The following is a 14649-nucleotide window of genomic DNA, read 5'->3' as shown; positions in this document are numbered from 1 at the left end:
GTTTTATAATCTGCTTGCTAAAGTAAAACCTGTTTAACTTTTGGCAGGAATGAAGAGTATGCTGTTATACAGGTCGGAAATAATAGAACACCTTCAAGGAAGTTTTTAATACAGCAAAGAGAACAAAATGCTCTGCTCATTTTACATATGTTGTTTTTTAATTATTTCATATTGTGTGTGACTTCTTACATTGCTGTTCAAAATTTGTATAAATATTTTTCATTTAATAGTAAAGGTTTCAACAGTAGAGTGTTGAAATATGAAACCTTAGCATAGCCGTGGGAAAATATTAAGAGACATTTTGAGGACCATTTTCAGTTCTGAAGTTACTATTTATAGGTATGTGATCAGGTAAAATGATACTTTTTGTTTCATTCTGTGAACTGCCAACAATCACAGTTTTCATGTGTCTTGTCATCAGGGGTGGTACTAAGGTGAGTGGATATCCAGGGCTCAGCCCAGAGACAGCCACATATGTGTGAAGTCAGGTCCAGACCCATAAGCAAAAGCTTTTAACGGGCCACCTCTGTCTGTTCGAGTCTGCATGCGCATTGTTGGACTTTTGTCGGCCCCACTCCAAGGTCTCTAACCAAAGCTTTCCTATCTTTTCTGCACTGTCCTATCAAATAATGGCAAAAATCCCCTATAACTTGAACAAAAAAGAAAGAGGGGAAAAAGCTACGCAGCCAGCGTTTTGCACGTGTTGTTACATGCAACATGTTAATGACCCTAACATTTCTATGGTAAAACAGTAATCGGATATTAAACATTTAGCTTCAGACATCGCACTGGCTCTTTCACAGCTAAAGCGGACCTTAACCTCGGCTTCTGTCCATAGCAAATCGCTAGTTACGTATGTAAATGTGGATCTTTGAATTCCAGATGAAATAGTGGATAATCGCTGTGCCAGCTTGATGGGTCGAGAGTAAAATACCAAGTCACGTCATGATGAGGAGCAAGACGCAACACATGAGCAAAGGTACATGGAACTAATTCGGAAGTGGCAGCTCAGACATCTGCTAAGAAACTCCTGTAGGGTGGCCCAGGACACCAGGACAGCATTAGTATAATGACAGATAACTGTTACGGCACCACACAATAAACTGGGTCAAACTTGTGATCCCTGCAGCAAGAGCAGAACATGCCCCAAAGATCGCCATAAAGCCGCTGAGTTGTTGATCACAGCTGGCTCACTATCTGCTAACAGTGAGCTTAAGACAAGCTGGGTCCAGGTGCAACACACGACCCGGCATTCGAGAAAGGTGATTCTGCCTAACAGAAAACTGCCCTGTACCAGACTCAGCAGAAGAGGGAACCATGGTCTGGTCGGCTATAGTGGTGCAATTAGAATCAACCTGTGCTTGAACAGGAGTAGTCTGCGAGTTACAGTCTCCCACAGCAGCGGAAACGACGGAAAGACAACTTTCATGATTCTGCCTCCTCGTGTCATGTCTTTCTTGGTTTTGTGACAGAATCATGACAGAGCCTCATGTTTTTTGATGAGAGAGACCTGTTTTTGTTGGTTTTGTCATAACATGGGCTCTCTCCGGTCTTGTCTTTGGCCCCGCCCCACTCGTCTCCTCATTTAGCTTTCCATTAGTGTTTCATTGCCCTTACCCCTTGTTAGTCTCCCCATATAATGACTTTTGTCTATTGTCCTGTGCTTCTTCGTATTGGTTATACAGCGTGTTCACACTGCCTGTATTATTTGTATTGTATTCCTTGTCGCCGTCTTGCAGTCGTTGCCTTTTTTGTACCCTACCTTGTTGGATTACCCTATCTTGTTGGACTGCCTCACCCTACCTTGTTGTATTTCCCTGCTGTGTCTCCTTGTTACCCTGTAAGTTCCCTATGTTGCATTGTGTTTATTATATAGTTTGGATCCAGTTATATTTTCCGTGAGTCTTAGTTTTTCCAGTTCCCTTGTTTCATCCCCCACGTGGGAATTGTTTATTTTAATTTTGGGTTCTTCCTGATTGTCACTCTCCGGTCATGGATCATCAGGCCACTCTCAAGCCTACGCATCCTGGCCTAGTGGGCTGGATGTCTCTGCGCTCGCAAACCACCAGAGGCAATGAGTGGTTGACTCCAAGGACGACAGATCGACCACTGCCTCACCAAACTGCTGACCAATATCATGTATCACACCCGGTTTGGAGTCTCCACACTTCCAGGAGTATCAGATCATTGGACAGAGCACCCGCCACTTTCTCTGTTCAATCCAGGAAGATGAATAGCTCTGATGAAGCCAGTCAATGTTGAGACCAGCTGTGGATCATTCACATTAATCGTAGTGAAGCAAGAGTGGTGCTCCCCAGAAGATTCAGATGGAAACCGTAGATGTGTTGTCGGAACGGACAAGCACATGCAGACCGAAAATTTTTTTGTTAGAAGTGTCGCAGAGCTAGACATGCTGCCTTTAAGTCCAGGACGTTGATATGCCCCAAGGACCTCCTCTCAGAATTGTCAGCCATCCCCAGGGTCTCGGAGTGTATACACACGCAGTCCAGACCACAATCATGCACTGGTGTCTCACAAGGAGCAACCTTAGGGGCGATTCACATTTGCTATTTCATTATTTTAACTATAGGTTTTGTCTGAACAGGCTGAGTATGAGATTGTCAAGACCCATTGCTGTGTTTCATGAGGCTTCCAGGAAATATAAAGTTGTGTATCATCAGCATAACAGTGAAAGCTAACTCTGTGTCGCTTATTATATCTCCTAGAGCTAGCATGTATAATGCGAAGAGCATAGGCCCTAAGACTGAGCCCTGTGTTACACCGTACTGGACTTGCATTTTGTGTGACATCTCATTGTTTATTGCTACATTTTGAAGCCGGTAGGATAAATAAGATCTCAACCATTTCAAAGCTATTCCCTTAATGCCGACATCATTTTCGAGTCTATGTAGGAGCGTGTTGTGATCAATGGTGTCGAATGAAGCACTAAGGTCTAGCAGCACCAATAAGGAGATACAACCTTGGTCAGGAGCCAAAAGCAGCATTTGTAACTCTGATCAAAGCTGTCTCTGTACTGTGATGTGCTCTAGATCCAGACTGGAAATTTTCATTGATGTCATTCCTTTGGAGGAAGGAACATAATCGAGTTGAGACTACTTTTTCCAGAACTTTAGATATGAAAGGTAGATTTGATATAGGTCTGTAGTTAACTAGGAATCTCATCGCATCGCATTTGGTTAGGATGTGGTGTACAGTGATTTTAAGGAAAAAATTGGCATGATGCAAATCAGTGTGTGTAAAATATATAATTGAGGTATAGTTGTGGCATGTTTGGAGTTTCGACATTAGGAAATTAGGTAATTTGGTTAGTTTTGTGCTAGTTTTGACAGTCGGCTGTCAGTGGGCCCTGCCTAGAAATGACAATTTACGATTCACAATTACATTAAATTTGTTTCTTTGAGTTTTAAATTGTCATCATGTACTTGTGCCATTATGTTTGTTGTTTTTATATTGTTGATAAAATATCTATGCAATCAAATGACAGTTTTACATTGAAATTAAAAGGCATTATTAATAGATTGCCAGAAATTGAATCAGTAAACAGAAATGTAGACATAACTCATAATAAGATGGAATATACCCAGACTATAATATTGTAATATAATTCTTGAAAATTGTTTAGAACTCTAATCAGAACGCCTTATTACCAATGAACTCAGAATAACCAGCCTGGACCAGAATGTGACAATAACGTCCTGGTATAGTTTCTCATAGGTTTGTCCTTGTTTTGAAAAATGTATTGTATGAATGTTGGTTAGAGCAGATTCCAAACATCCAACAAAAATCCAACAATTTTAATTTGAATAAAATTGACCTTTGTAAATACACAAATGTTTTGTTTGATCCATAATTTACATATTTAATCACAGATTTCAGAAATCTGAAAGGCTAAAGTAATTATTTCCAGACGAGGCTCACAATGTTTCCTGCGGCTAAATATAAAAATGTTCTAAACCCTGAAGTAAAAACTATTTCATCATTCATGAGTGGCACTTTATCATTAAGAAAATAAGTAGCAATCTGCATTTGTAAAGTACTTAAATTCTTATGCATTCATTTATATTTCTAATCGTATGTCTTTTAATCATATGTCCCTAACAACATAAGGGTGAGTTAACTAGTAAACAGATATGACTTGCTGGTGCTTAACGGTCAGTGTTTAGTATTCCCAGCTCAGCACAAAAGAAACACTAGACTAGAGTCTTAATAATCAATGATACAATTATCTAATGTCTCTAGTGGTCCGTGACACCATTACATCCCGGACTCTGTCAGAGGAGGAGAGGGACTCCACATTGGCCCACAAGAGGTACAAAAACACCCCTTCATTATGAGGCTAGACAGATTTAAACCAATTCTCAAATATCAGAGCTACTACAGTTTGTTTCACTCACTCTCTGTGTTTCTGTTCCAGCGGTGACTTGAATAGGATTTTATAAAACTCTGTCCCCCGAAACACACATACACACAGTACACCCCACATAAGTGACACAGAATAGAATGAAAAGAGGCAGTCATGAGACAAGCACAAACAACCCCCCCCCCTGCCCTTTACCCTCCCCACTGGACCTTCTCTTTCACTCTTCCTTTCTCTCTATCCCATTCTTGTCTCCCACCTCCTGTATAAAAGCCTGATGCTCACCCACCCTCAATCCCATTTTCCTAGCCATGGAGACCCAACGTGTTTACTCGTCCTACCGAAAGCGTTTCGGGACTCCAGGAGGCTCCCCGTCCGTGGGAGTCACCAGCCGCCTCAGCTCAAGCCGCCTGTCCCTCCACAGCACCCCGCGGCACCTTACCGCTAGCCCCATGACCTTCTCCACCTCTCGGCTGTCCCTGGGTGGAGAGCGGCTGGACTTCTCGGCGGACTCCCTGCTCAAGGCCCAGTACCGGGAGACTCGCACCAACGAGAAGGTGGAGATGATGGGGCTGAACGACCGCTTCGCCAGCTACATCGAGAAAGTCCGCTTCCTGGAGCAGCAGAATAAGATGCTGGTGGCAGAACTGAACCAGCTGAGGGGCAAGGAGCCGAGTCGACTGGGCGACATCTACCAGGAAGAGCTGAGGGAGCTCCGCAAACAGGTGGACAGCCTCAACACTGGCAAAGCAAGACTGGAGATAGAAAGAGACAACCTGGCCTCAGACTTGGCCAGTGTTAAACAGAGGTAAGAATACTCCTGAATAGAAAATTTGTATCAAGTGAAAAAGCTTCTGAAATATTGCAGAAATTATCCACAACATTTAGTGAATTGAAGGACACGTTCAAATAATTTGCTTTAAACTGAAAGTGTTCATGACCATGTTTCCTCAAGATGCTCTTTTTCACACAAAACTATTGTTAGATGTTAACAAGTGAGCCAGGACTGTCTACTGTCTCTAAAAATAAAAAACAACAAAAAAGACAATACAAATGGATATTGTTTATGAATAAGAAAATGAGCATATTTCATAAACTAAATATGGATTATATCAAACTTCCAAAACTTTAGTGATTTTATTACTTTCACGCTGATTTTTTTATAAAGCTTTTCAAAGGATGACATTGCTGGCTATCTCAAAGTCAGAGTTTGCTGAGAACTGACATCACTGATGCTTATTGTGCAACATTTAATAATTAATAAATAAAAATGTTATGACTATTGAAGAGTGGAAGCTTTTGTAGCAACAAAGAAATGTGCAAGTTTCTTAAACTTAAGCCACAATCTTTAAATGAAATAATTAAATGAAATAAACGCACATGTGGGTGGGGTTTTCGACGTACTTGTAGTCATGTGGTGTGTCGTGAATTCCAAGTTAAAAGAATGCTAAGAGCAACAGGACAATAGCGTAAAAAAGGTCAACAGCTATGTCATAGAACCTCATACAGTTTATTCTAAGTGCCGTTAAGGAAAGAACATCTTAAAAAGAATCTTTTAGGCATTAGTGTTTCAGCATCTCGGGCTTTTCTTAACACAAGCACTATAGTGCAATGTTTCCCTATTCCCAAATTTATGGCACTTGAGAGCAATTCAATGAGGGGCTCCTCATTTCTCCTTTTCTCAATGTCTTTCTCTCTCATTCTATCCCACACTGCCTCTCTTTTCAAGTCTTACACACAGAATGGTATGGGGGCAGGAAGGGGCACAATACCTCAGTACAGCTTCCACAAAAGCCACACACACCCCATGCAGATGTCTGTTGTTAACCAGAGAGAGAAGAACCACATTTATAACCAGTCCAAACCTGCATATTTTTAACTGATTGAAATCTAAAGCCATCGGGTGCTTTCCATACAAGGAAGTTAAAAGATATTCCGTGAACTATTTATTTTGACATTCCGATCTGAATAAAAATGAAAGTTTCAGAATAGTCCTGACAGGAGAATGCATGCACATATATAAATATTGACCAAACGTCAATGCACAACACAAATAAAAGTTGATAGAGGCACACAAAGTTTTGGTTTATCAATGATAAAAGTATTTAAAAACAACATCCGCTTACTTCTAGACCACTGCAAGTAGTTTATTGCTTGTGTCGATGTATATTGTATACTCTGACAGGTGTATCTGGTCGTTTTGGAATTCCAGCGTCAAATGAAAAATGTGCAATGCATTTCAGCTCCACCCCGTGGGAAACACAGTACTATATCTGCAGCTTGTTCGTGTGTGTGTGGGTATGTGTGCATGTGTATTTGCGAATATCTAATGAAGCATGAGTGATTTATATTGAACTACGTCCAGAACCCCCCCCCGTATGAATGATAGATTACTTCCAACAAAATATTAACCCCCCCCTTTGAGCCATTTATCACAACTCTCATAAGTGATTTTTCAAATCTATTCATGATGCTCTAGGGTTGATGACTTTTACAACATTTAGAACATTTACTATTCTCTATATTTTGTTGTTATAAAATTTACTCGTATACACGTCATCTCCAATTTTCAACTCAGTGGTCAACCACCTTGTCTTTCAATCCCTTTTTCTACTTTCGTAAAGTTGGTTTACCCACTTATAATATTTTGTAGATAGGTGAGGTGCATACATACATCTTATTCTATTGTGGATTAAGATGTTTTACTTGAGTGAGTAAATTCATTTCACAAATGATCACTGATTTCGAATCACTCTTTCAGACTGCAGGATGAAACGGTCCTGCGGCAAGAGGCAGAAAATAACCTCAACACCTTCAGACAAGTAAGAAACCCTTTATTCCCATCTCATTTATGTGAATCCTTAATAAGTTAGATATATTACTGTCATGCATCTTGTGAATCTTGATGCTAGGATGTGGATGAAGCTGCTATGAACCGCATACAGCTGGAGAGGAAGATTGATGCTCTTCAGGATGAGATCAATTTTCTGAAGAAGGTCCATGAGGAGGTTTGTAATCTCTCTCCTCTGTCTGTTCAGTGAATTTGTATTGTACTCTAAAGTTTTGTTGAGACAGGCAGCAAAAATCAGACCTGCATATGTAATATTGCAAATCTCTTTAGAATAAATATATTTCACAATACCAAACCGTTCAACTATCGTATATTCTTTCTTCTGACATCTGTTCTGTGTGTAGGAGATGAGAGAGCTGCAGGAGCAGTTGATGGCCCAACAGGTTCATGTGGAACTGGATGTATCTAAGCCAGATTTAACTGCTGCACTGAAGGACATCAGAGCTCAGTTTGAGGCCATGGCCACCTCTAATATACAAGAGACCGAGGAGTGGTATCGATCAAAGGTATAAACACACACACAAACATTCATCCTTTTTAGTATTAATTTTCTTTGTTTGTTTGAAATATAAAAGTGATCTAAACAGCTTTTGCTCCTCCTAGTTCACTGATCTGACTGATGCAGCCAATCGTAATGCAGAGGCTCTGAGACAAGCCAAGCAGGAGGCCAATGACTATCGTCGACAGGTTCAGAGTCTGACCTGTGACCTGGAATCTCTCCGTGGGACTGTGAGTGTTTATAACAGTTAGGCATTACGTGGGTTATTTTAACAAAATAAAATAAAATCCTTTCTCACCTTTAAATCTCAAACTTCTTTTATTAAATTTAAGAATGATTCCCTTGAGCGCCAGCTCAGAGAGATGGACGAGCGCTTAACCCATGAGACAGCTGGTTATCAGGATGCCGTTGCCCGTCTGGAGGATGAGATCCAGATGTTGAAGGAGGAGATGGCCAGACACCTGCAGGAGTACCAGGACCTGCTTAATGTAAAACTGGCCCTGGATATTGAGATCGCCACCTACAGGAAGTTGCTGGAAGGGGAGGAGACCAGGTCAGAAGGACGGAACAGGCTAAACTGACAATCAATAAAATCGATAAAAGATCAAATGATTCACTTATAATTAGGTTCATGTTTTTTTTCTCACTTTTTCTAGAATCACGGTTCCTGTGCAGAACTTCAGCAATTTACAATTTCGAGGTGACTAATTATGTTATTTATTACTGATGATTTGTACAGCATAAATGTCTCTTATTTACTAGTATGTCCTTTGTTGTGTTTGTAAGATACCAGCATGGACACCAGGCTAACTCCAGAAGCACATGTGAAGAGAAGCATAGTTGTGCGAACTGTTGAGACTCGTGATGGGGAGGTAAACTATATTCATGCTATGTATTAAATTACATGATGTCCACCTCAGCTGAATGCTCCTCTAGTTCATCACCAGAAGATGGCAGTGTTTTCTTTTACAACAATCTCACAACACCGAATTATCCTCAAACAACATTTATTAAATTACAACATTGTTCTTTTAAATTGTTGCTATTTGTCTCAGCTAAAGCTAATTTATACAATCTCTGCTTCAAAGATTATTAAAGAGTCCACTACTGAGCGAAAGGATCTGCCGTAATGAAACTCAGGCACTGGATCGGCTGCTCTCCCTCACTTACCCTTCTGGAGGATGTGATCAAGGCAACAATGTCAATGTTTTTGTCAACTTTCCCTGCTTATCCTTTCCTAGAGTTCTGTCATGTGCTTAAAACGAATACAATTATTTTGAGTTAGAGCAACTATAGTATGAGCAAAAGGATTTTTCTTTCTTTTGTTTATTTTCTCTCTTTATCTCTCTCTCCCTCTCTCTCTCTCTCTCTGTTGTGAAGAAGAGTCTATAGTTTCAGAGTAGACTAGCTAATCTCTGATTGTACCATTCAAAGTCATGGTTGGAAAGATGAATGTAGGAAGTAAAACAAGATGTTTAGTTAGTTAGTGGTCAGAGTGCAGGATGAGCAGAATGGTTTGAGCAATATAGGTTTTGTCAAGCACAAACGTAGACAAAAGGTTCTGAAATGTGTTGTAGACTTGATGAAATGGAGTAGAATATGGTGGTTTTTGAATCCGAATGATCAGTGTTAGAGTAAAGGAGGAGGAAACTGTAAAAACCGGGATCTTTGAGACTTTTAAATGGATAATCATGTCAGTGGCTATATGAATATTTGACATGAACTCTCCCCTCACTGTCTAACTCATCTCTTTGGACCCAGGTTATAATGCTTTAAATGCAACACCATTTGTTTACTTTTTGACCCATGAAAAAATTATTTAATATAGAAAGCGTGAAAATTCTAATCTACAACCCTCACATTTCTTTACTTTTTCCATCTCTTATTGAATTCATTATGATACTCTCACATACTGTTACCCATTATGTAAGCAAATCTCACCGTAGTTTAATAATAAATTTGCCCCCTTTCTGCTTTGTTTATTGTTACTAATAAATGTTGATTGTCATACTGTGATATAATACTAGTAACAAGTTAACTATGTTGTGTACTGAAGAAGGCCACATTTCTACTCTTGTATGATTAACATAGGGCACTTTTTGTGGCAGCTAATATTAATACCAATAAAAAAGATTTTTCATTGAAATTTGTCTTTTCATAATTTTATACCAAGTAGATGCTCTCTCAATGTGTCATAATAGTGTATGTGAATATACAAGGAGTTAAGCCAATGGGAAGAGACATGTGATATCTTTACTTATGCTTATTGCTTCTGTCCGAGGTTGTATCTCCTTATTGGTGCTGCTAGATCTTAGTGCTGCTATATCTTAGTGCTGCATTCAACACCATTGAGCTTTGAAATTGCTTAGATCTTATTTATCCGACCATTTTCAATATCTAGCGATAAACAATGAGGTGTCACGCAAATCGCAAGTCCAGTACGGTGTACCACAGGGTTCAGTCTTAGGGCCTATGCTCTTCGTTATACATGAAAACTCTAGGAGATATAATAAAGCGACACTGAGTAAGCTTTCACTGTTATGCTGATGATGCGCAACTTTGTATTTTCTCGAAGCCTCATGAAACACAGCAATTCAATCGAATAGTGGAATACATAGTCGATATAAAAAAGTGGATGAGTAACAATTTCTTATTACTGCACTCGGACAAAACTTAAGTGTTACTTATTGCACGAAGAGCATAGGCAAAAACTGGCATACGTAAAAACCAAGAAAACTGCTTAACTATTGATGCATGTTCCATAGAACCGCTCTTCAGCAAAGAATCTTGCCATTTTATTCGATAGTACTCTGTCATTTGAGAACTAGGTCGCCAACACCTGTAAAATTGCGTTTTTCCATTTTAAAGATATATCTAAACTACGTAATATGCTGTCACCATCAAATGCAGAGAAGCTAATTCATGCCTTTATGACATCAAGACTAGATTACTGTAATGCACTATTAGGTGGTTGGCCTGCAGGCCTATTACAAAAAATCCAACTGGTCCAAAATGCGGCAGCTCGAGTTCTAACACGTACAAAAAAGTATGAGCATATTAACCCGGTTCTGTCAACCTTGCACTGGTTACCTATAAAGCATCGCATTACCTTTAAAATCTTGCGTACTGCCTATAAAGCCCTGCATGGTTGAGCTCCTCACTACTTGAGTGAACTTCTCTCGTATTACAGTCCTTCACGTGCACTACGCTCTCGGGCATCCGGTCAGTTGGTAATACCTAGAATTTCTAAATCAAGTGCAGGCGGCAGATCCTTTTCCTATCTAGCACCTAAACTTCCTCGCACTGTCCGGGAGGCAGTCACACTTTGTCAGTTTAAATCTTGACTAGAGACACATCTTTTTAATCTTGCATACACTACACTATCATAATATATATTCCGAAGGTTTAGGCTGCACTAGTTAGATCAACCGGAACCTTCCAATAAAAACTGATGCATTTGTTACATCAAAGAGTGCAGAACAGTACTCTACTCTCAGCCAGTCTTGTCTCAATGTTCCAAGGTTCCCAGAGCGGGCAGGACGCAGTCCAAGGTTCCCAGAGCGGGCAGGACACAGTCCATGCCCAGACCTGACAAATGCTGTGATGATAGAGCTGGACAAAGGAGGTGGCGACTCTACAAAATTTCAGCCGCTATTAGATTATAAATGATCAACTTTAATCTAATAGTTTTTTATTATTTTGCCTTGTTGTGCAAGCACTGTTGAGCTTGTGCAGAGGCTCCAGCTTTTGCCAGAGGGGAACTGGAATCCCCTGGTTAGGCCTGGTTTCCCACTGAGGTTTTTTTCTCCTCCAATGGAGTATTGGGTTCCTCGCCACCGTTTTGCATACTGTTTTGCACTCTTTGCCTGGCCGGGGGGGGCTGCTAGAATTTTATAGTTTTATTTAATTAACACTGCATATAGGAATTTATAGTCTGTCTGATATTTTACCAGTGTTTTGACTTGCATAAACTTGTGTGTTTTGCTTATAGTCAATATTTTCTTGTACAGCTGCTTTGCAACAATGAAAATTGTAAAAAGCGCTTTATAAATAAAGCTGACTTGACTAATATCTGACAAGGGCTCAATGACACAGAAGGTTTGAGTGACAGAGGTGACTGATGCAATCATGTTTGCTATTAAATTGGTTTAGATATCGGTGTAATAAATGCATGCACAGCTTTAGCAGTTGCTGTGAAATTCAAAGTGGAAGAGTATTTTCACCACAAAATCTATTCACAGGTTTACAAAAGTTGAATCTCTCACCTGCACTTGCACTATGGCATCTTCGTGGATGAGCAGTCAGTGTCACATACATATTCTTGGTCTACAAGGTAAGTATAAAATCTGTAAGACTAAGGATCTGTCAATATTAATTGATATTATAAGTTTGAAAATGCACCACATATAATATTTGGAATACCAGCAGGTGCTTTGGTGATAAAACATTCTTAATGAAATTAAAATGAAAGCAACAAGATTAATCTCTGCAGTATTTACCAGATTGTCTCTATAAGCAAGAAAAAGTGAATCCAAAATTAGAAAAAAAGAATGCTGAAATGCATGCTCAGTGCCCCGGTCCCTTATGGCACAACATTCCAACACAGTACCAAAATCAACGCAACCATACGCGCCAACCCGTCGGCTAAGGCTGTTATAGCCCCACTGGCATAGTTAATGCATGCTCAGTTCCCCTGGTCCCACATGACATAACATTACAATACATGACACCATTTTATTATGTGGTCCTTTGGCAGCCCATATTGTGTCCTTCCGTCTCAACCACAGCCAGTGACTGCTTCTCTCAGCAACAGTGGCAAATTCTTTGACTACCGTCTGTTAGGCCTGTCCTCTGATCCCCACTTCCTTAAGCAGCCTTGTAGTGGAATCGGAAACAAAGCCCTTGCAGCCCACTTCCACCGGAACACTTTAGCTGTCCAACCCGATCTTCAGCTTCTGCTGCCAGGTTGGCATACTGGAGATTAATTCTTTCAAATGCTTTGTTAATGGCCTCTTCCAAGGTACTGTAGGTAAGTCTGTAGTTAAAATCAACTCGCATTTCCCAATCCCTGCTTATGCTCAACAGACCTGAATCTGGAATTAAGGGCTTGCCCCGCATTCTCTGCCCCTCCCGAATAAATGATTACCTTTTTAGCGAGATCATTTTTCAGAACCATTTGGACTAAAGTTCCTGAAACATTTTTTGCTATCTTGGAAAAATTCTTCACATCCCAATAATAGAAGACACATGACCATTTAATGTCAAAACTGTAGCTTGTCTTTCCAAAATTACCTACCCTACCTTTACCAGTATCCTATCTGGAGAAATTGGGGCATATTAAATGAGTCATCTGGAACAAGGCAACTGTTACAAGGGCATCTCAGAGGAATAATTACATGCCGTCCCCACTGATGTATTACATAGAAGGGTTAAAGACAAACAACTTCTTAAACATCTAAAAGCCAATACTTAACACACAACACATGCTTTAATATCATCTGGACATTTGACTGGTTCCAAGTTAAACACTCTGTATAAGAAATAAATCATTAGGCAGCTTGACGTATTTCTGGATCAGAGGCTAACATGGGCATGAGAAACTCCAGTTCAGAAGAAAGTCCCTCCAGAAGCAGATAAATCTTATATGCCACACAAGATTTAGTTGGAAACATTGGCTGCTGGCCTAGTACTGCAGGTACAGGCACAATAGCTGGTTATTATAGTGTCATGTCATTTGAAATGCTGCTACCAGTTTTCTGATAATCCTTAGCACTTGAAATTCACTTTTTGCTTCACTTCAATTATCTAACACACCATGGTTTATCTTGCTTTTGATTATTTCTGTTAGCAGAGCAAAAATAGACTCCTAATTTGTGTCTGTGAGAGAGCGAGATTAAAACTAATTTCCCAGAATTTGTGAAGACTGTCAGAAGAAGAGTGTCAGAAGACTGTAGTGGCAATATATCTGCCCATCCGACACCAACAGCACCGCTGGATGTTACACAGAAATGTGTTGAGAGAGACAGAAGGATTAGGGTGGTTGTAAAGAGGTCTGACACCAATTGACAGACTTGGCAGATTGTGACATGCTTCGTGCGGATTCTCTGGGTGCCTGAGTATGATCTGGCGGCGCTGAGGGATCAGACTGAGGTTAAATAAGAGATGTTTGATTATAGCCCTGAAGACCTCTCTGACTTGCCTGCATGTTTTCCGACAGAGGAAAGTTTATCTAACCATTCATATGAGCTTAGTCTGGAGGGTGATACTGAGGGACTTATTTGGCATGTGTTTGTCAGTATGTGTGGAAAATTTCTGAACCGTTATAAGAGATGGGCTTACGAATTCTGAAAGAGACAAGCTTTTGACCTTGCAAGGCGAGTCAAGGAGTCCCAGGACATGTAATGATAAAATGTATAATGTGTGTTAGATGATGCATGAATGTTAAAGTGTGTCAGATGTTTTTTCTCTGAGTCTCTCCTACGGTTATCAGTTCAGCAGCGAGGGCTCATGCCTGTGAAACTTGAAGTATGTGGGCCAGATAAAACACTTCAGTAGTGATGTTCTCATTTGGCTGGACACAGATGGGGGATTTTTCCATTCTGAGATGTTACCGAAACATTCACAGAGGTGATGGGGTGAGAGCTCATTTTAATTCGTGCTTTAACAGTCAATCACAAGGATAATTTAATTATTTTTGAAACCATTATGATACATTACATAAATATATCAAATGTTGTGTCACCCAGAGGTGTAAAGAGTATCTGAAAACCAATACTTGAGTAAAAGTACAGATATCTTGCAGTGAGAATTACTCTGTTACAAGTTACAAGTCACGAAATTCCAAAACGACTTGAGTAAAAGTCTTAGAGTATCTGATTTTAACAGAACTTGAGTATTTCACTCATATTGAATGTAGGCCCA

The 14649-nt window shown here is 40.0% G+C and overlaps 1 protein-coding gene across 1 annotated transcript; it reads left to right on the top strand.

The window, feature by feature from the left end:
• Window positions 1–4689: 4689 nt before the first annotated feature.
• gfap (glial fibrillary acidic protein) lies at window positions 4690–8858 on the top strand (the record flags this gene model as incomplete). The annotated part of the gene is made up of 9 exons (XM_079456818.1): window positions 4690–5186; window positions 7140–7200; window positions 7291–7386; window positions 7574–7735; window positions 7833–7958; window positions 8061–8281; window positions 8385–8428; window positions 8515–8600; window positions 8817–8858. 9 exons carry the CDS (start codon window positions 4690–4692, stop codon window positions 8856–8858), a joined length of 1335 nt encoding a protein of 444 aa, XP_079312944.1.
• Between the last annotated feature and the right edge of the window lie 5791 nt (window positions 8859–14649).

The sequence above is a fragment of the Barbatula barbatula genome, assembly GCF_947034865.1.
Source record: "Barbatula barbatula genome assembly, chromosome: 5".
Classification (NCBI taxonomy): Eukaryota; Metazoa; Chordata; class Actinopteri; order Cypriniformes; family Nemacheilidae; genus Barbatula; species Barbatula barbatula.
The sequence above is the reverse complement of the archived record's forward strand: the minus strand, read 5'-3'. Positions and strand labels throughout refer to the sequence as shown.